We start from the raw sequence: 22984 nt of genomic DNA, 5'->3' as shown, positions 1-22984 counted from the left end.
GGGGTTACCCTAAAAGTCTCAGGGGGTATCCTACAGATTTGCCATTATCTTGGACAAAATTTGTCTCTTATTTTGTAATTGTTTTGCAGTTATATTGGTTATCTTGACTAGAGTTATCTACTTCGATCTTGATATATCGGTTACAACAGGTGTGCTGCGCATAAGAATGACCGTCCAATTGTAACAGAAACAATAATCAGGTACCGCAGCAGCTCATATGTCTATTGTCAACATGCACTCGTTAGCATATTAATTACTCATGTGGACGTATAGTACCACAAAACTTATAATGAAAATAAGGCCAGGTATGGTGGTTAGACAATACTCCTAGAATATAATTAAAGTTATGTCACCTAGTGTGTGCTTGTGTGTATGTGCCGTTTTAAGCAAGTAAAAAAACCTCTAAACTTCAGCAATAAAAGATGGAGAACAATGGTTATACAAATGACCTGGATGTTGATTTAGTCTCTATTTTCATTTCCCTTAGAATACAACAGCTGATGGGGTCTGGTAGTGAAGTTTGAGTGCGTCTGTTTTTTTTTTCAATAACGTTTCATCATTTCCCTTTGTCCTTCTCTTTTAACCCTGTAGACAGTAGACATCCACTTTCATTAGTGAACTCTAAAAAAGGTTCCAGTGAAGGGGAAGTAACCTCGTACTTCGTGTTGTTATTTATCAGCTTCAGGATCAGTGGCTTGAAGAGTCCTGGTTTCCCCTGACATATTGATCTATCTGCAGGACAAGTAGGAAACACTGTAGGAAGGGAAAGAAGAAAGATGCAAGGCGGGAAGCATGATAGCTGATACACGTGAGAAGGGGTTAGTAAGTGCTTTGATGTGGACTGCTATGTGAGCATCATATTCAGCATCGCTGCCCCGAACATTCTTTAGGTGTGATTCATTTCTAAACTGATCCATCTGCAGGCAAAAGCTAATGGAAATGTTTAATTGAAAGAAGCAAGGGAAGAAATATGATGGGAAATGAACGTATGGTATCTTCAAGCAATTGGTGAGTGTATGACTGTTGGCAGAGCAGTAGCCTACTTACAAATATTTGGAAAGAGTAGCTAATCTTGTCAGTCATTAGTTGCGGCCAGAGCTATAGAATTGTAGGTTCATAATTTAACAAAACATACACACATCGTTAGAGGTAAAATAATTGTGAATATGGAGATTCATATGTTTTTTTTGAGCTGACAACTGTAGGAGAGGCCCCGACAGTAAAATTTTATTAAAAGAGAAATCTATGTACAAGAGAGATGAGAATATACAAAAGGGCGTAGCCCAGGGCATAGCCAAAAGAAACTACAGACAGTCTAGCCAGGAAAAGAGAGGAGATTTCAGATCATCCTTCATTCTGTAAGAAAGAAGGAAGATGTCTCTTTTGAAGGAAAAGGAACAAGATCTAATAGAAGGTGCTAAATTATCAAAAACGAGTGTGTTCCTCTGCTTTCAAATATTCCAGCAAGCCATGGCAAAAGCTTCAAAGAAATAGGGTGATCCAAAGTTATGTTTTGCAGTGGTAATCATCTGAGGGATTTCTAGACTGTCATCTAGAGAGATGTTGATTGATTGCCAGCATTGCTTGCTGAAACTGCAGCTCCAAAAAAGATGGTTCCTGGTTTCCAACGGCCCATTGTCACAGATTTGGCATAGACCATGGTCATTTGGATTGAAGCTTTTCCTTATTAGCATGTCCTTTGTGTTTAACCGGTCATTAACTAGAAGCCAGAAAAAAGATTTTTATCTTAGGTGATATGTTTTATTATTATTTGGGTTACAGAAGAATCATAGTTTTTTCGCGAATCATAGTACTGACACGCATGAACTGGCCAACACAGAGTTCTTGATCATCCGATCAGGTGATAGTGTTTGCACACAGGTGCCATATCTATTCATGGAAAACCACAGCATTGCAGAGGTTGGAGGAGTGCAGAATGCCATCATCTCCTTATATGGAATCCAAAGCCGATGATCTTACATCTTCTCCAGAGAGGTGCAGTTTCTTCTTTGAAGATAGAATTAGGCTGCTGCAGTTACAGTCATAAAATCCATATGTTGAATTGTATGATGAACAAATACAAAGCGAACACAAAGGAAATTCTAGGGTATAAGTTATGGTAATGGATAATCTTAGGGCTTCTTGCTTGTGCCTGTTATATTGTGATCCAAATTCATATACTAAAGGGAGGCTAATTTCTACGAGCGGAGCGAGGCCCGTTGCCACCGCCTATATATACATCTTGTAAGCCGCCGGCTAGGGCTTATCAGATTATAAGATAACCCACGGCGTTTATAAACACTCCCCGATATAGTGAAGTATTTTCTGGCTGGCGCCCATGGTTTTTTCTCCTTCTGTGATGGAAGGGGTTTTCCACGTTAAATCTCATGTCTCCGCTGCGTCTTTCTTTATCGTTTTTCGTTATTTGCTTGTCGCTTTTATAACAAGTGGTATCAGAGCCCTTGTTTCAATCTATGGTTTTGCGACATGTCTTCTTTGAAGTTCGATCTACCGCAGCTGGATTATACCACGAGATTTTCTCTATGGCAAGTGAAGATGAGGGCGATCCTTACCCAATCTTCTGATCTGGATGAAGCTCTTGATGGATTTGCTAAGAAAGATGCCAAGACCTGGACCGACGATGAAAAGATGAAAGACTAAGGCTTTTTCATTAATTAATTCAGCTTCATCTATCCAACAATATATTTGCTTTTCTTATTTGCATCCAAAACACTAAAAACAATCAATCTCTTTAATTTTTTTACTTAGTTATTTCATCTAGTTTAGTTTCTATAATAACTGATGAAGTTTGTTGAACCTGTTTCTGAACTTTAGCAATATATGATGAAGTCTTAAGAGGTTCAGTAAAGACCTTGAATCCTTTCTTAGGAACATTCAAATGGTTAGCAAAATATTTAGAAACTTCTACTAAAATATGAGGATCAAGACCAAACCTATCTTTTAGTCCTTCAAACAATATAGTAGTAGAGAAATTCTCTACACATGCATATTCAAAATCAAAACGAGGCTCGTTACCTTTATCAAGATCCCATGCAGCCGAATTATTAGCAATAGTATCCAATAAATTACTTGCTTCTTGTTGAGTTCTATTAGTAAAACTCCCTTCAGATGAATTATCCAGAAAATCTCTATGATGCTAGGGAAGCCTCACATAGAAGTTTATCAATATAATACTATCAGGAATACCATGACAAGGATTCTTACAGATGAGTTTATTAAGGCTCCCCCAAGCTTGAGCAATACTTTCTCCAAGATGAGGCCAAAAATTATAAATATCACAACAATCATCATAAGCTTCTTTAGGAGTATAAAACTTGGTGTCGAAAGCCTTCCTCAATAATTCCCAGTCAAGACGTCATTTAATATCTAGAGATCTAAACCATATGCGAGCATTACCATAAAGAGTTAGATATAATAATTTTCTTCTAGAGATTGAACATAAGCGTAATCTTATCAAATCAAATCATTCTCATCACGGATAGACGAACCCATGATGAGACAAATAGGAAATAATAAAAACAGTAAAAGCTTCCTTACCATTCACTTACCAATAGCGCTAAGCTCCCCGGCAACGGCGCCAAAAAAGTGTCTTGATGGCTCCCAAGTGCAGGAGATCAATTGTAGTACTTTTCAATAAGAAAGGTTGTCGAACCCACGAGCAGCTAAAGGTATTGGTTAGCAGAATCGGCAAGAGAGAAGTAATAATAAAGTAGCAGTTTTGGTGTTTTTGTGTGTATAGTTTGCAATAAAAATAAAGTGCGGAAAGTAAATAGAAAATAAGTAAATGCTCTCGATGAGAGAAAAGCCCAATCCTCTATGCAACAAGAGGACAAGTTCAAGTGTGTGTGTGCTTATATGAGAATAAAGTTTCCGAGGGCGGCATGAATTCACTAGTATCTGAGTTCTAAACAATGCGGTAAATATTTTGTCAAGCTTTATTCAATTAGGGGCGGAGCCTTAATTAGGTGCAGCCATAAATATGAGAAAATGCACCCGTTATGATGGGTCCTAGAGCCATTTTCATGAGCGAGTATAGGAATCATTAAGACATAAATGTCCCATCATAGCTATAAAATATGGGGTCCCCGACGTAAACCCCTCTAATGCAACCCATAGTGTTGGAATACGGTTTCTGTCATTCTGACCCTTCAACACTAATGCATTACATTAAAGTGCATCCCTATGAGCCCATATAGGTGAAGTAATATGCAGTCAACGTTCGCATAAAATAATTATTAAACAACATAAAAGATAGAAAACTTGATCAAATACTCATTGCACATCATATAGAATCATAACTAGATCATCCTATGTCCCCAGAAACGTGGGGAACTACTCACAAATGTCAAACATGATACATACCAGAGGTATATTGAGTACAACACAATATGAATATATAATCTCCTCACCAAATAATGACAAAGTACCAATCACGAACATGCAATAGCACTAAAAACAATATCTGGGGTTCAATTCAACACAAACTATGAGGGAGATGACGTTGAACTCGTAGATGGAGATGGTGGTGATGATGGTACTGATGGAGATGTTGATGGAGATGCCTCCTCCCAAGCCAAGGAGGAGTGAGGATGTCGATGGCGTCAATTTTCCCTTCACCGGAGGCACCAGTGCAACATGATCTGCCCTCTCCCGGAGTAGGAGAGTACTTTTGCCTCCGCTGCCGCTTCAATAAATCTCGTAAAAAATATGGTTTAGGTTTTTTCATGGAGTTTCTGGTATAAAAAAGGGGGCCCGAGGCGACGCTCGAGGAGCAAACAGGCCTGGGTGGCGCGCCCTATCTGTTTGGGCGCGCCACGTGGTGCCGTTCGCACCTCGTGGCCCCTCTCTTGTGGTTCTTTCGCTCACAGACTTTTCTTCGGGTGAAAACTAATCAGATATTATTCCCTTGATTTTTAGCGATCCAGAAAGTCCTGAAATAAATAAAATACGAAAAATGAGGTTTTCTACCTCCCAAGAATTAAATGCCAATGAAGGAGACTTTATAGGAAAGTTCCGGAAATCATCTAAAGATGCATAAATAACAATGTATGAAGGCAAATAACAATAAAAACTAATCCTATATGTAACAATAATGATGATGCAAAATGCACGTATCAGACGGTCATCACTAGCATTTCCATTTACTTCATCACCGAGCATGACAAGATGGAGGTGCTAATGTAAATTGATAGCATGAGAATAGTATTTTGTGGGCATCATGTGATACTTTCACCAAAGGAAAATGCGAAGTCAGTTGGGAGAGGGTCTGCAAGCCCAAAGATTATGGAGGTCCTGAGATTCTCAACCTCAAAATATTTGCTTCCACCCTTTGTATGAGACACGAATGGGTTGATGACGCCAAACCATGGGCAGGCCTTTGTGGTCGCTGAGAAAATCTCTTGATCTTGAGGTGTGCAAGGATTTAGGGAGTGGGAAGAAAGCGCTTTTTTTGGGAGGCATCTTGACTCCATGTTGCATCCGACCTAAAGATGTCCTGCTCATTGTTTACATCTCCAAAAGAATGATCAGTTAGCTAGGTATGAAAAATGATTCTTGGGTGTCCTGATCAAGAATCAAAACTCAAAATGGGCTTTACACCGATGATATCGGTCAATTTTGCAAGCTCTAGGAATTGATAGACTCCGTCCACTTTGACCAAGACAACCCCGGGCACGATCTCTTGGAAGCTAACCAACAATGAATTTTATTCATCAAGGTCAACTTATAGGATGTAATTTTTGGGACACGGAAAATACGTCATGCATTCTTTGGTTTGGAAACCATGACCCCAGTTTCCCTAGGTGCAAAATATTCACATGGTTGATTCTTCAAAACAGAGTTTGGACGACGGATAAACTCAAACGAAAAGGATGGAAAATCATTGTCTTTGCATACTCTGTGACTAAGAGCATCTTCAGCCGTTGAAGGCTCCCGGGGCATAATCCGGGTAGAAATTGGTCCGGATTGGAACTATTTTTGGCATGGGGAGCAACGATTTTCCAGCCGTCTCCCCACACACGATGCTCGTGAAGAAGCCCGTGAGGTGTTCGACCTGTTGCATGGCTGGCGGCATGTTGCGTGGCCGGCGGCGCGGAGGCCTGGCCTCGACGCCCTCATCCATGTCGGCCTCCAAGCAGCTGGACGACACATCGGAGTCCGAATCCGCCGCTGCCGCCCAGTCAAGGACCGCTCGTGGTGACGACTGATACGTCCAAAACGTATCTACTTTCCCGAACACTTTTTCTATTGTTTTGCCTCTAATTTGTGTATTTTGGATACAACTAACACGGACTAACGCTGTTTTCAGCAGAATTGCTCTGGTGTCTTGTTTTTGTGCAGAAATTCAACTTTCGGGAAAATCCTCGGAATTTATACCAAAGGGCCTATTTTACCAGAAGACTCGGGGAGCCAGAAGGGCAAGCCAGGTGGAGGCCCGAGGGCCCCACACACTAGGCCGGCGCCGCCCAGGAGGGGGGCGCGCCGCCCTAGTGTGTGGCCCTCTCGGCTGCCCTCTGATGCCCTCCTCTGGACTACTTAAAGGTTTCGATCTAAAAAACGCAAGAAGGAAGTCGAAGTCGCTAGAAACCCTCCAGAACGCCGCCACATCGCGAAACTCCGTCTTGGGGACCAGAAACTCCGTTCTGGCACTCCGCCGGGACGGGGAATTGGAGGAGATCATCGCCATCATCACCACCGACGCCTCTCCATCGACCAACAATGCTTCCCCCATCCATGTGTGAGTAATTCCCCCGCTGTAGGCTGAAGGGGATGGCGAAGTGACAGAAATCGGGACAACCAGAGGGGAAGGCGGTGATGTGAGAATCACATGTGTTCACGGAGTGTTAATGCTTTGCTCCGGTACTCTATTAAAAGGAGTACCTTAATATCCAGTAGAGGCCCTAGAGGCCCAGCTGCCACCGGCTGGTAGGACAAAAGATGTTGTGCAAGTTTCTCATTGCGAGCACGTACGACTATATACGGAACACATGCCTATGGATTGCTTTGTACTTGGACACCGCTTTATTATTATCTGCAAATGCCCTGCTTTGATTGTTACATGAGTTTCTCTCATCCATGCAACGCCCGTCATCCATCCCTGTGCCTACAGTATTTTAATCCTGCTGTTTACTATAATCACTACTGCTGTCTTTGTTACTCTCTTTCGTTATTTCACCACTGCCATCGCTATAAAACTGTTACTTATCGATAAACTCTTGCGAGCAAGTCTGTTTCCAGGTGCAGCTGAATTGACAACTCCGCTGTTAAGGCTTTCAAGTATTCTTTGTCTCCCCTTGTGTCGAATCAATAAATTGGGTTTTACTTCCCGCGAAGACTGTTGCGATCCCCTATACTTGTGGGTCATCAAGACTATTTTCTGGCGCCGTTGCCGGGGAGCATAGCTTTATTTGAAGGTTCACTTGGATTGATATTGTTCGCTGCAAATTCTCCATCATGGGTAAATCTCGCGATCCTAAAGTCGCCATATTACCATCCACTACAAGAAAAGGTACAACTCTGAGTACCTCTGCTACTCTTGATTCACCATCTGTGATGAGTCAACTTGTTTCACCACCGCAAGCTTCACTTGCTGGTACTTCTGCTGAATCTGAAAACTCTCATAATATTGATGATGTTTCTGCTGTGCTTGATGATAGTGATTCATTGAGATCTTTTCTAGATGCTACAATTGCTAGGTCTAGACAAATAGAAAATACTGAAACTCCTAATGCTGCTACACCTGTTAATTCACCTGAGTCTGTTGATTATTCTAGTGATGATCCTGATGAAGATTATTTGGAACTTGATGATGATTTTATTAATAGATGCAATGCTACTGCTGATGCAAGAAAAATTAAAAAGTTTCTCGCACAATATACTGTTAGATATAAGCTATCTCCTGATCCTAAATTTGCCACATCTCCTATATGCATTAAGGATAAAGATTATGATTTTTCTCTTGATCTATCTCATATAGCTATTGTTGAGAAAACACCCTTTTGTGGTACTGAAAAAGGAAGTGCTGTAGAACACATGAATGAACTTTCTTCTATGAGTAGCTTGTTTTCTGATGATGTCAAGATGCGTACTTATTTCGTTGCTAAAAATTTTCCTTTCTCATTAAAGGATGATGCTAAAACTTGGTATAATAATTTGCCTCCTGGTTCTATTAAAAGTCCATGTGATTTGCTTAATGTTTTCTTTCGGAAATACTTTCCTGCTAGTGCTCAACATGCTGCTTTACAGAAAATTTATAGCTTTGACCAGGAAGATGGAGAGAAATTGCCTGAAGCTTGGGCAAGATTTTGCTCTCTTATCAGAGCTCGACCTGGACATGATTTGGAAAAGCATGATTTACTTGATATATTTTAGAGTGGACTAACCGTTGAGTCTAGAGCATATTTGGATAGTTGTGCTGGTTGTGTTTTCAGGAAAAGAACTCCAGACGAAGCTGAAAAATTATTGGCTAAAATAGGCCGGAATCATGATGATTGGACTACACCTGAACCAACTCCGATACTAATATTGAAGAAGAGGGGTTTAATTAAATTAAATGATGAAGATATGAGGGAAGCCAAGAAATCTCTTAAGGAGAAAGGTATTAAATTCGAAGATGTGAAAAATTTACCTCCCATAGAAGATATATGTGAGATAATTCCCCCTTCATCCATGATTGAGGTAAACTCTCTTCAACGCTTTACTAGGGAAGATATTCCGTATTCAAAACCTCCTGCTCAATGCTTAGATGAGTTTGATAATTATATTGTTAAACAAGAAAATTTTAATATGAGAGTAGAGAATCATCTAATGGAAAATTCTCAAGCTATTAGCAATTTGCATGATATTGTGGAGAGAACCTCCAATGATGTTAAGATGCTTGTTAAACATTTTCAAATGGTTCAAACTCAAATTGATCAACTCACTAAAGTGCAAAATGACTTGTTAAAAAATAATAATTCTAAAGAGAAACATGCTTATGAAGTAACAACTAGAGGCGGTGTCTCTACCCAGGATCCTCTATATCCTGAAGGGCATCCCAAAAGAGTTAAACAAGATTCTCAACGAATTGAAACTAGTGCTCCTTCTAAGAAAAAGAAGAAGAAACATAAAAATGTTGTAGAATCCTCTGAACCTGTTAATGATCCTAATAGTATTTCTATTTCTGATGCTTAAACTGAAAGTGGTAATGAGCATGATAATGATAATGATAAGAATGATGCTTCTGATAAAGAAGAAGTTGAAGATGAACCTGAAAAGCATGCTAAAAATAAAAAGTATACTAAAGAAGATTTTATTGCTAAGAAACATGGTAATGAAAGGGAACCTTGGGTCCAAAAGCAAATGCCTTTTCCTGCTAAGAAACTAAAATCAAAGGAAGAAGAACACTATAATAAATTTTGCGATTGGATGAAACCTTTATTCTTGCAAATCCCTTTGACTGATGCTATTAAATTGCCTCCTTATTCAAAGTATATGAAAGATATTGTCACTAACAAAAGGAAAATTCCTAATGAGGAGATTTCCACTATGCTTGCTAATTACTCTTTCAATGGCAAAGTTCCAAAGAAGTTGGGCGACCCAGGTATTCCGACTATTCCTTGTTCAATTAAGAATAATTATGTTAGAACTGCTCTGTGTGATTTGGGAGCGGGTGTTAGTGTTATGCCTTTTTCTCTTTACAAGAGACTTTATTTAGATAAGTTGATACCTACTGATATATCTTTGCAAATGGCTGATAAATCTACTGCTATTCCTGTTGGTATATGTGAGGATGTTCCTATTCAAGTTACTAATAACTGTTTGATATTAACTGATTTTGTTGTGTTGGAAATGCCTGAAGATGATAATATGTCTATTATTCTTGGGAGACCTTTTCTTAACACCGCAGGGGCTGTTATTGATTGCAATAAAGGAAAAGTTACTTTTAATGTGGATGACAAGGAGCATACCGTCTATTTCCCCAAGAGGATTGATAAAGTATGTGGAGTTAATACTATTTCTAATGTGAGAACTATCAAAGTTGGAACTATTGATTGTCCTATATATGAGCCTAAAGAAGGATATCAAAATCTTATGATTGGATCCATATCAATACAATTCAAGGTAACATGATTGATTTGAGGTTTATTTCTTCTTATGCTATGTAAAATTTATTTGGTGGCAGGACTTGATCAACCTTGTTAACAAATACTTTTTATATGCATAGAGGAGGTAAACAACATTTCTTTCTTTCTCCACTTGTTCTAATTGCTGTAGCACTTTTGTTTTGCAAAGTTCTTTAGTTAATTAGAAATTTCAAAATCTTTTCCTGTCCAGTAATAATAAACTTAATACCCAGAAATATGCATTTTTCAAAGTTTTCAAAAATTCACAAAAATTATATTGTTGGTCCTATTTTTCGAAGACGCACCTGGGAGCACCTGGGGATGACCAGTGGGGCACCCCAGGGTGGCACCCCACAGGCCGGCGCGGCTAGCAAGGGGGGGGGGGGGGGCACCACCCTGGCGTGTGGGCTCCCCTTTGCCCCACTTTTTCATCTCTTCCTCCCACTCTCTTCTCTCTCCCGAAAAAACTCGCACCAGCTTTCTCTCACTCGCGTTTCTGCTCAAGAGCTCAAGATTTCTCGATCTCTTTGCTCAGCCCAGATTTATGTCTGAAATTTGGCACATTTGCTCTCCGGTATGTGACTCCTCCGATTATCCAAGTAGAATTTTGTTTGGTTGAGTATATCTTGAATATTTTGCTGCTGTAGGTAACATGTTTAGTGAGCTTGCATGCTTGTTCTAAGTTGTAGAAACTAGTTTTGATGCATGATTAGCACTCTAGCAAGTTCCTATAGTAGTTTCCCTCAATTATATGTCACCAAATCAAATATTATAATGATTGTTGAAAATTTCAGAAAATGGAGTGGAATAGACATCAACTAAACCAACAAGAATTGGAGGTGCAACAAGTCATGAGAGTGAACCGCGAAGAGGGAGTATACCCCTCTTACTACCCGTGCACAGATTTCATGAGAAGTGCAGGAATCTTGGGAGATGTTCAGAATCTAATTTCTCGTGCAGGGTTGAATGATTTTGTTGACGGAGAACCATGCCGATATGCAAAATTGGCTATGTCTGTTGTGCAGGATTTTAAGTTCAATTGGTCGCAATCTAACCCCATGGTTCAATACAAAATTTATAATAAAACTGTCAACTTACCATTCGATGATTTTTGTACAGCAATTAGAGTGCCGCAATGGGAATCATGCGAGAAGATAAGGGGATCGCCGTGAGAGCTCTTGAACCTCTTCGAGATGATTTGTCATGGAAGGAGCTTCTCAGAGGATGGTGGTAAAATCAGTAGCATTCAACTCCCAGCTATTCGCTACTTTGCTTATTTCATTACTAAGTGCGTTCTTGCTAGAAAGAATGCAAGTAAATTATCTATCCAGGATATAGCTTTTCTAGCTGCCGCATTGCAAAGTAATAAGGCTTATAATTTGGGTGCGTTGATAGCTTATAGACTTGCTACTAACCGTGAGAAGGGTGGAATTTGTGGAGGTCTTATCGCCTCTCGTTTATTAGCTATGCATGGTGTAGAACCTCACCATCTTGATATTCAACTTCCCATAGAGAAACTTGACATAGTCTCAATGATTAAACATGAATTTGTTTCTGATTCATCTAACTTGGGTAACCTGTTTTACAAGATAACATTTTACAAGAAAACTTGGAGAACAACTAAGAAAACTGAAAAACTAGTAAGATTGCCTGCACCTGTTCTATTTAACCTTGATTCCAGGGAGGATTGGTCAGTCACAGAAGGTGCACTGAATGCATACATAGAGGGAGGAGGCCATCATGCAAGAGACAACACGGAGGAGGCCGAGGAACACCTCGACTCGTCATCCGATGCAGCAAGTTATTCGCATCAACATTTTGGACATGTGGAGCCTCCACGCTTTTCTTCTGCACAGGGACCTCACTATGACTACGCCATGTATGATCCACCGGCGTGGAACAGCGACCCTCGCTGGGGTTGAACTCCACTTAGGCCAAAAGCCTAAGCTTGGGGGGAGGTATACCGGCATCACTCATTCTTTGCATATTATGGTTGCTGGATACTTGTATATACTTGTTTAGTTTCCTTAAGTGGTTTTCTAATGAGAGGGAGATGATATTTGGGGAAGTGCTGCCTGAAAACAGATTCTGGACTGTTACCGAAAAAATTCTCAAAAATAGCCAGAACATTATTTTGCGAAGCCAATTTTTTTGCATGTTTCCCAGGTTGTTATCAAACTTTCATTAGTTGAACACTTTTCGATTTGGGCAGCGGAAGAATTTCTTAAAAATCGATTACTGAACTGCTGTCAAGTTTGACGAATTCCTGCTGCTTTGTGTTTATGTGACTCTTCTAGTTTTCATTTTCTTGTTTTTTGCTTTGTTTCCTTCCTAAAACACAAAAAGACCAAAAATATTTCTGTTGTTTCTCTTCACCATTTGTTTATTTTGTTTTTTTGCATTTATTTTGCTTTATTTGCTATCGTTGGTTTGCTATAAGAAAATCCAAAAAGATTTTGCTTTGTTTGCTTGTTTCCCTTTGTTCTTATTTCTAATTTGAAAACACCAAAAATATTTGCTGTTCTTTTTTAGTTTTGTAAAGTTCATTTTGAGTTCAATGGTCTTCGGTGGCTGGAGCGTGGTTTTCATTTCATATTATCCAAGCTACACAAGTGAAAGGCAATAATGACGATCTACGATAATTCGATTGTGGTGAGAGGCTGGTATGAACTCTATTGTTTTCATTTTTGTACATATACTCATCCATGTGAGCATGCTTAGTTGGTTCATGTGAGGTATATGTCATTTAAGAAAGTCTAGTAGTTCATGATTTCTCATGTTTAGCTCCAATTTATTAATATGAGTAGCATGTCATGGATGTTTGCTTGCATTGTTTTATTCATAAATAGGTATGACATTGTGGCATCCTCCTCTGAATAATTCATTTGTATCGACTTGGCACATGCTCACGCATGCATATGACTGAACAAAAGTCAATTAAGCCTCTATGATTTACATTGCTTCAGAGTTCTTGTTTCACTTTTATGCCTCCGTTAATTTATTTTGCCGCAAGCATGATTATGATGGATCTGCTCTCTTGATTTGTCGCTCCCTAGTCTATTGCTAGCCTTCACTTGTACTGAGCGGGAATGCTGCTCGTGCTTCCAAACCCCTGAAAACCAAGTTGTTCCGAAGTGTCCACCATAAATACCTATGCATGGCATTTCAAACCATTCCAAGTAAATTCTCATGCGCTACCTTTAAACCTTCAAAATGCTTCTCAATTTGTGTTAATATTTTATAGCTCATGAGGAAGTATGTGGTGTTTATCTTTCAACCTTGTCATTTACTTTTGACAGACCTTCATAAAAAGAGCTGGCAACGGGGTGCCCAGCCCCAATTAATAACTTTATTAATAATTCTCTTCACATGTTTTGCTCTGATTCATCAGTAAGCAACTTAATTTTGCAAATAGACACTCCTCCATGGTATGAGATTGATGGAAGGCACCCGAGGATTCGGTTAGCCATGGCTTGTGTAAGCAAAGGTTGGGGGGAGTGTCACTCATAATAAAAACTAAAGTACGTGTGTAAACAAAAGAGAAGAGGGATGATCTACCTTGCTGGTAGAAATAACGTCCTTCATGGGAGCCGCTCTTGAAAGTCTGGTTGGCGAGGTAGTTGGTGTACCCATTACCATTCGTTGACAACAGCAAACACCTCGCAAAATGATTTTACTCCTGTTTTAAAAATGAAAAGCTCTAGCGCATGTTAATCCCTGCTTCCCTCTGCGAAGGGTCAATCTTTTACTTTTATGTTGTGTCTCCATCCTTTCTTTGAGTACTTTCTTGAGAGCACAACTGTCATTCTTAGTATAATATGCTTGTCCCAAAATATGATTGACTGTGGTATAACTTTGATGCTTTTATCTTTGACAATCTCTATTTCTAGTCTTTCTATGAACCTCAGAGGTGCCTGGGCATTTATGGTTTGCTGTTCAAATTCGGGCAAGCGATATACCACTTTATCATACCCTTTTATGAACATTGCAATCCTGCTTATAGACATGATTCATGATGCTTATTATTAATTGTTGGTACATTTCCATGATTGACATAGCTATTAGATGAACTTATTTGCATGTATCTTATTATGAACTGCCTAAGTGTTAGCCATATCGTGAGAATATTTACATCATATGAGCAAATGTGTTCGTGAAAGTTCTTTTATCGCACTCAGTTGTTAACTGAATTGCTTGAGGACAAGCAATAAGCTAAGCTTGGGGGAGCTGATACGTCCAAAACGTATCTACTTTCCCGAACACTTTTGCTATTGTTTTGCCTCTAATTTGTGTATTTTGGATACAACTAACACGGACTAACGCTGTTTTCAGCAGAATTGCTCTGGTGTCTTGTTTTTGTGCAGAAATTCAACTTTCGGGAAAATCCTCGGAATTTATACCAAAGGGCCTAATTTACCAGAAGACTCAGGGAGCCAGAAGGGCAAGCCAGGTGGAGGCCCGAGGGCCCCACACACTAGGCTGGCGCGGCCTAGGAGGGGGGCATGCCGCCCTAGTGTGTGGCCCCCTCGGCTGCCCTCTGACGCCCTCCTCTGGACTACTTAAAGGTTTCGATCTAAAAAACGCAAGAAGGAAGTCGAAGTCGCCAGAAACCCTCCAGAACGCCGCCACATCGCGAAACTCCGTCTCGGGGACCAGAAACTCCGTTCTGGCACTCCGCCGGGACGGGAAATTGGAGGAGATCATCGCCATCATCACCACCGACGCCTCTCCATCGACCAGCAATGCTTTCCCCATCCATGTGTGAGTAATTCCCCCGCTGTAGGCTGAAGGGGATGGTAGGGATTGGATGGGATTGGTCATGTAATAGCATAAGATTGTTAGGGCATAGTGCCTAGTGTCCGTAATTGGTACTTTGATGATATTGGTGCAACTTGTTATGCTTAATGCTTGTCACTAGGGCCCGAGTGCCATGATCTCAGATCTGAACATGTTATTGTTTCATGATAATATTCATTGTTTTATGATCTTACATGCAAGTTGTATACACATGTCGCTGTCCGGAACCCGAGGCCCCGAAGTGACAGAAATCGGGACAACTGGAGGGGAAGGCGGTGATGTGAGGATCACATGTGTTCACGGAGTGTTAATGTTTTGCTCCGGTACTCTATTAAAAGGAGTACCTTAATATCCAGTAGATTCCTAGAGGCCCGGCTGCCACCGGCTGGTAGGACAAAAGATGTTGTTCAAGTTTCTCATTGCGAGCACGTACGACTATATATGGAACACATGCCTATGGATTGCTTTGTACTTGGACACCGCTTTATTATTATCTGCAAATGCCCTGTTTTGATTTTTACATGAGTTTCTCTCATCCATGCAACGCCCGTCATCCATCCCCGTGCCTACAGTATTTTAATCCTGCTGTTTACTATAATCACTACTGCTGTCTTTGTTACTCTGTTGTTATTATTTCACCACTGCTACTGCTATAAAACTGTTACTACTGATAAACTCTTGCGAGCAAGTCTGTTTCCAGGTGCAGCTGAATTGACAACTCCGCTGTTAAGGCTTTCAAGTATTCTTTGTCTCCCCTTGTGTCGAACCAATAAATTGGGTTTTACTTCCCGTGAAGACTGTTGCGATCCCCTATACTTGTGGGTCATCAACGACTCGCCGGCATCGTCATCGTCGTGAGCGTCCGCGGCAAGGAACATGTGGCACAGCAGTTGCTCGCATGTCCACCGCTCGCCGGCGGCGCGGCGGAGGCACCTGTCGACGAAGTCGCGGCAGGGGTCTGACAGGTGCACGGGTAGCTTGGGCCGCTTCCTGCCGAACCCGACGCGGAGCAATAGCTCGCCGACTTCCAAGGCGCCGCCGAGCTCCGACCACGACCGCTTCCCGCCGAGCAACTCCACCGCCGTGCACCCGAGCGACCATACGTCGGAGGCGGGTGTGGGCGCGCCACCGCGGGCCACCTCCGGGGCCATCCACTCGATTGGTTGCGTCGGGAGAGAGAAACGGTGGCGGAGGAGAGAGAAGGTGGCAGTTCCATCCGGAGTGCCCGGCAGCACCTCGGGGAACCAAGGATGGCCTGAGGAGTCCGGATGGATTTAGGCCTAAATCCGGACGAAAACGAGAAGCTGGGGACGTGACTGGGCCGTTTTCGTCCGTCCGGATAAAAAAAAGGGGTCCTGAGGACCTTCCCGGAAACATGGCTGGAGATGTTCTAAGTTCAAGAGTTGGCTTCCCACCTTCTATTCAAGAGTAATTTCCACCGTGTAATCGGATACAGTGTGACTTTTATTGTAGAGAAACTATTGGAATTTCTTTTATCTTAATTCTGTCCATCCGAGTGAAGAGCTGTGGCTTTATAGTTCACATATTCGATTGTTGAGGCCTAAACTACTGAAAACCATCATGTAGCAGGACGCATCAATCAATTAACTGCCATAATTCCAAGAGCATTCAGTTCAATTCCGTAAAGTTCAGAAGGTTTCTTATTATTGATCTGGCTATTTCCTTCCACTTATGACACTACCAAATCCAAATATAGTTGGTGTGCTACAAAATATAATTATAAACCAAAATGTCATACTTGTGTGGATCTAGTGTCATATTTGTGTGGATCCGGCCGTGCTATAGTTCAAAAGAATCTGAAGCATGAAACCTAGTTTTATGTTTGTGCAACTTCCGCACTATGGCTTGCATCCTCCCTCCCTCACGCCTGAAGAAGAAAAAACAATGGTGAGAAAGGCTACGGAACACAAGCATGTGCAAAAGACTGGTGAGTACAAAGTTTATTGAAAGAATCACGCTTCACTTGAGGAAAGAACATATCTGAAGGCCTCCAGTGCACGTAAGCTCTTTGTTAAGATTTTCATTGGTGTAAAGTCGAGTAAATTAAGAACATGGTTCGGCAATAGCATTCTTCCTTTATATATATGCTGGGTATGTAGGCTGGTTTCAATTAATAAATTAGCTAAACAAAACCTACATACACAACCGGCCGAGTTGGCAAACACCATGAACAATAGTAATAGCCATGGCGTACAGGAAACAAGAATACCTATCGGAGAGAAGGTGAGGATGACGAATGAGAGACTCGATGCCGATTTCTCTAGGATCGGAACCAAGCTCCATAGGTTCCCGCGGGGCCTAAGGTCGATCGGCGACCGCTACATCGTCCCGAGCTTCGTGGCCCTCGGCCCCTACCACCATGGCTTACCCCATCTGCAAGAGGCGGAGGAGGTGAAGCACGCGGCGGCCCACGATTTCTGCGCACGGTCGGGCCACTCAGTCGAGGAGGTCCACGGCAAGATTCTCTCCATCGTCGCAGATGCCCGCAGGTGCTATGCCGACGTCGTGCATTTCGGCGACGCGGAGTTTGCAGCGATGATGTTCCTCGATGGTTGCTTCCTGCTGGAGTATATGCACTTGGGCTCGAGTGATACAGTTGAGGAGGAACGTGCTCTACTAATGAATAGCATGGTCTTGTCCACAGGTCCGTGCATGCTGAGGGACATCTTTCTACTCGAGAACCAGCTTCCCTGGCTGGTGCTGGAGACTCTCATGGAATTTGGGAGTGTAGGTGTGTTCGAGTTCGTCTCTGAAGAGACAGCATTTTATGACATTAGTGATCGTGGGTTATTTGTGGATGAGACCTACAGGCCACCGCAACCGCATATCCTTGGGCTCCTGCGATACTATCACATAAACAGCATGAGTACGGAAGACATAAGCTACGAGCTCACGTCCTGTCCGGTGGCTAGCAGTGCCATTGAGCTCGCGGAAATGGGCATCCATCTGATCGCCAGCAACCACAAGACCGGCTTCTTCGCGGACATGAGCATCCAGAAACGCCGCATCTTCGGCGAGCTGTCCCTGAAGCCATTGTTCCTGAACGACATCACTGCCTGCTGGTTCGTCAACATGGCGGCGTTCGAGGCTTGCACCTCCACCCGCTATCCCAACGATGGCTTTGTTATCAGCTCCTACCTCTCCCTCCTGGCGATGCTCATGGACAAGGAGGAGGACGTGCACGAGCTTCGAGCCAAGCATCTCCTAAAAAGCTTCTTGAGCAATCGAGAGATGGTGGACTTCTTCAAGGGCCTCGCTCGGCACCTGCGCCTGGGTCATCGCTACTTCGTCCTCCTCTCAAAGGTCCATGACTACAAGCGTGAGAGGCCCGTCCGGATCGCCATTCATAGGTTCGTCTACAACAACTTCAAGGCCATCGTCGCCTTCCTCTCTATTGCTAGTGTGCTCGTCGGAATCTTCAAAACTCTCATGTCTCTCAAGCAACATCAGCCGTAGCAAAGGTTTATGCATGCACTGTGAATGTTGTTTCCGTCGAGACATCGAGTCGTGTTGAGGTGAATGTTGTACCATGTTATGTTTTCTTCTTACCGAAAAATAATGTGTTGTATTATGTATGTCCATTATGTTACTCCATACAGTGTAAGGTTCCGTACGTCGATGCAAAGGCCGGAGTTTCCCCTTTTGGACAAAAAACTTCGTTAAGTATAGACTTTTGCACTGATCCGTAGTTTGTATTGTACTTTCATACTTGCTAGCTCGTAGCTTAGTTTGGTCTACATTACTTCCATCATTTTATTGTATAAAATAGTGCAGTTTAAACGTGAGAGGGAATGTTAAAATATAAAAATAGACCATGACCAGCCTAAAGCCGTAGACGCGAGGAGGAGTGTTAAAATATATAGCTTAACTAATCTTTTCATCAGCAGACTTTTTAAAAACTTGCCTGGTGCATCAGTTCAATACTCAACTAGCACAGGGACTTCAGCACATGCCATAGCTTTTAAGGTTGCAGGGTCACTCACACCGTTGATCATCCTCAACGAAGGGCCTAGAAACACTCCGTTATCATCTCTACAAACAACACTTACAGCAACAACCCCATTGACATTGATTTCATCGATCTTTAGAAAGTCGCACCTACTCCAGCAGCTCGGGCACGTTAACCTTGCACTGTAATAAAAAAATCACCAATTTTCCCTAGGTCATCAAGAAATCTTTTCACAAAATCATAAGTGCTAAAGAGGCTTTGAAATTGGTTCTCATCTAGTGATTTCCATCCGCCTGTGTGAACCGTACATGCAGATGATTACCAACATCTTGGGGGGGGGGGGGGGGGGTGATCGTATTCGACGAGTTTAGCGTCGGCGATGGCCGAAACACCTGTACGATCCGACACGTGGGCCATGGCCCACCACCCCCACCTCCTTGTCTCCATCTTCGTTTCCATCCCCATTCTTACCGTAGCTCGCCGTGTCGCCCTCCCCGCTGCAGCCGTCGGCCGGACCGCTTGTCTCCACCACCCGCGGACGGCATCGCTCCCACGTCTTCTCGTCGCACCACCCTCCTCGAACAGCCCCTGCCCCCGGTCTGCCGCCGCCCATACCTTCCTCTAAACCCCCCAACTCTGATGCCGGTGAGCACCCCACACCCCAAACCCTAAGCCCTATGTCGCCGACGAGCTACTCCCACCCACATCCCCACCCTAACTTCCATTCCTCGCCTCGCCAGCAAAACCGCGGCTAGCCGCGTCGTCGTCCCCGTCGTCAGCGTGTGCTCGCGTGGTGTTCTTCTTCCTCTCCGATCCCTTGTCTTCTTCTTCCTCTCACGTCTCTTCTTCCTCCTGGAGGCTGCCAAACAGGGCTGACCCACTTATCTGCTCGCTGTATAACATGACGTACCCGTGAGCGCACTAACGGGCGCAGCAGGCGTCAAATAGGAAACACTCATCTTGAGTGGCTGACCTAGGATATAATTTGTTGGGCGGCACGGCGACTTGGGTGTTCCCAAGGCCGACGGCATAAGCCCACTTAGTACTATGTACTGTAGTACAGTACTATTCAGCTTTCTGGCCCGTCGTTTACACAGTAAACTTAGAGCCCATCAACCCATCCCCGTCCCCGTCCGTCGCCGGCAAGTGCCGCCATAGTCCACCACCATGGCCACCGCGGCCGCCGCAGGAGTCTTCTTCTCAACGCCGTCCCCACATCCTCTCCTACGCGCGGGACACCGGAACGCGCTCGTCTTCTTCCATAGGGATCATGTACTACCATCGCCCTCGCCCTCTCGGTCTCCGCCCCCGCCTGACCGTGGGCGCCGTCGGCCAACCCCAAAGTACAACAACGCATGTCATTCTAGATTGGACGCGGGAGAAGAGGACGTGGACGGGGTCGAGCTTGCAGCGGTTCGCGCTGGAGGTGATGCGCGGCGGCGTCACGCACTTGATCTGATTCTGACGGCGGCGGAGGCACGAGGACAAGCGCAAGGTGTAGTCGCGAAATGAAGTTTTGCTGGAGGTGCGGCTCCTGCTCGATTGATTGCTTGACCTCGTCATCTTGCCTCAGCGCCGGTGAGCAATCTCGACCCCTTCTGTTTTGGTCTCCCCGCTTCTCGTTGGCCATGATTCGTCTTTGCTCCATTCACATTATTTATGGTACTTTTGTACTCCGTATGACCGTTATCTGTTCCGTGTTGACATCATTGTTTTCATGTCAAAAAAAAAACATTGTTTAAATTTTTGGTGGCTGATTTCATCTACATATATATGGATATCGAAATTAAGCAGCAGACGCATGTCATTCTAGATTGTTGTGTTTGTCATATCTGATAATACACATGTCACATAGTGACATAGTACAATAGTAGCAATTCAACCAATTAATGCTACTCATAGAAACCTATACTGTGTCCAAGGTCGACTATCAGTTCCCTGTGGATAGCAGAGTTTACGGTTTCTCGTGTGCACCGGAGCATCTCTTTGTTTGAAAAGACATGATTATACTTGGTGAACCAGAAGCACTTCTGAGTTCATTTTAACTGTCGCATTGTTCTTTCTGATTGTTGCCAATCCTTTTTCCCGCAGGCGCTTGAAGGTTCCATATCCATTTGAAGATGAGCAGGCATCACCGATGACGATGGGCATGACAACTGGAATCTTCCTAGAAGAGAGTTTCATTCTCATGGCTGAACTAAGAAGGTATACTTCCAATATCGCAATTCAGATGCTTACTTTGCTATGTCTTTCTTATCACTGATGAGTTGACTACTTAACTTAATGTTTTAATAGATAGCACAAAGTGCTTGCATGTTAGCGCCACTCCTCCAGCTCTCTCTCTCTCTCTCTCTCTTCTAATGCCGGCTGGATTTTAGTGTAGTTGGTTTTTATTTTTTTGAAAGGAATACGGTAGGGGAAGCCCCTAAATGATTTTGTTTTTAAATAATAAGAACCCAAATTTGCGTCCCTGGGGACTTGAACCTGGGTGGCAGGATTGTACATCCACTTCCCTAACCAAGTGAGCTAGGCTCACTTCTTTTTTAGTGTAGTTAGTTATCTCTCTCCCATTGGCCATTGTACATGTTTTACTCCAATTTTTTCTTGAGCACACCTCGAAGCATGTCATTTTCATTGGGAACAAAACCTGAGAGAGTGCGGATGACCAAATTTTACAAACACCCCAACAGCGATGCCAAAAAGAAGAAAGAAAAAACTATTGCCCTTATTGAACGATGGAGCCATAGCTAACTTGGATGCAGAGCAACACAAGAAATAAAAGATCTGATTAATCGAAATGGGTGCTCTTTCACAGCAACACAAAAGTTGAGAGCTCACGATGAAGGGGCGGCCGCAGGGGCAACTCAGGGTACATAACCTCTGAGGAAATTTGCATCACTCGTACAACCAGACCATTAGCCAGTTGGGGTGATAACAGGTGAGGGGAGGCTGCCAACCGTAAGACCGCGACAACAAAAAATCGCATTGCTCAGCCTCCAGCCATGATCCGTGGAAAAGATTGACGAAGGCGACCACAAAAGCTCAATGCAGACGCCGAAGCAAGCTCCTTGTACATGTTTGTCGGAATGTTTGGAAGGAGCACAACAGACACATTTTCAGCAAAGAATACTTACACGAGGAGTAGGTGTCTTTTATTGCCCGTGAGAACATAGTTGTACACCACAGTTTGATGGCCACTTATTTTCACTAGCTGCGTCTAGCGACTGAACAAGTAGTTTTGCTTCCTTATGGAAGGACTGGGCCTCCCCTTCCCTTTACTAGGAGAATCAGCAATATCACAGACAGCACCAAACCAATCTACACTAGCCTGATTTTGTACTGTTGTTCGTAGTTTCCCTGATTAGTATAGCAAAAGTTACAATGGATATATGGGAGGTGTAGTGACTAGAGATATACTAGAAAATAAAAAAGGTTATGACATCTACTCTCCGCTTGCGTCTATGTTCCATGTTAGGCAAGTAACCAAACCTGTGAAAGTTCAGTAATAAAGATAGAGAAGAAAACAATGGTCACCAGAGTAATCTGGATGTGATCTAGTTGCTTTAATTTTTCATTCCATTAGGAGATAACAATTGATAGTCTGGTAGTGAGGTTTGGTTACATCTCGTTTCTCAATCATGCCTCGTCATGATCCATGAACTGGTGACTAATGAGAATATATTCATGTAAAATCATGCATGTTTGGGCCTTAATCTAGTTTCTTTATTTTTGTCTAGTACCAACCCACTTCCAGTTTTTGTTTTCCTCTGGTGAAAAGTTCACATGACGTTGGCACATACTCTTTTCTGCACCAAATACAAATTATACATTAAGGAAAAAAAAAACTGCCTGTCTTAGGAAACCTTTTAGAAAAAGCCGCTGGTAAAATAATAAGGAAATGCAACAACCATATGTTCTGTCTGTACTTAGTCAATGCTACCAATTGATGAAACATGCCTCACAAAGTACATGATTATTTTTGAAGAAACTCACATGGATGTATGTTCATCTCTGGAGTGATATATAGTGTTTCTATAACATAGCTCGCATAAGTCCAACACTGCATCTCATGATCGGTCCCGTGGGCCAGGCC

At 42.8% G+C, this 22984-nt stretch overlaps 2 protein-coding genes across 2 annotated transcripts; one reads left to right on the top strand and one right to left on the bottom strand.

The window, feature by feature from the left end:
- Positions 1 to 886: 886 nt before the first annotated feature.
- LOC139833833 (mitogen-activated protein kinase kinase kinase 17) lies at positions 887 to 16072 on the bottom strand. Its single transcript, XM_071824184.1, has 2 exons — positions 15738 to 16072; positions 887 to 917 (listed from the first exon to the last, which is right to left on the bottom strand). Exons 1-2 carry the CDS (start codon positions 16070 to 16072, stop codon positions 887 to 889), a joined length of 366 nt encoding a protein of 121 aa, XP_071680285.1.
- Positions 16073 to 17087: 1015 nt separating this feature from the next.
- On the top strand, positions 17088 to 18452 carry LOC127312350 (UPF0481 protein At3g47200-like). The gene has a single exon (XM_051342885.2). It carries the CDS (start codon positions 17109 to 17111, stop codon positions 18396 to 18398), a length of 1290 nt encoding a protein of 429 aa, XP_051198845.1. The 5' UTR covers positions 17088 to 17108; the 3' UTR covers positions 18399 to 18452.
- The last annotated feature ends 4532 nt before the right edge of the window (positions 18453 to 22984 follow it).

Source organism: Lolium perenne, chromosome 7 (genome assembly GCF_019359855.2).
Source record: "Lolium perenne isolate Kyuss_39 chromosome 7, Kyuss_2.0, whole genome shotgun sequence".
Lineage (NCBI taxonomy): Eukaryota > Viridiplantae > Streptophyta > Magnoliopsida > Poales > Poaceae > Lolium > Lolium perenne.
The sequence above is the reverse complement of the archived record's forward strand: the minus strand, read 5'-3'. Positions and strand labels throughout refer to the sequence as shown.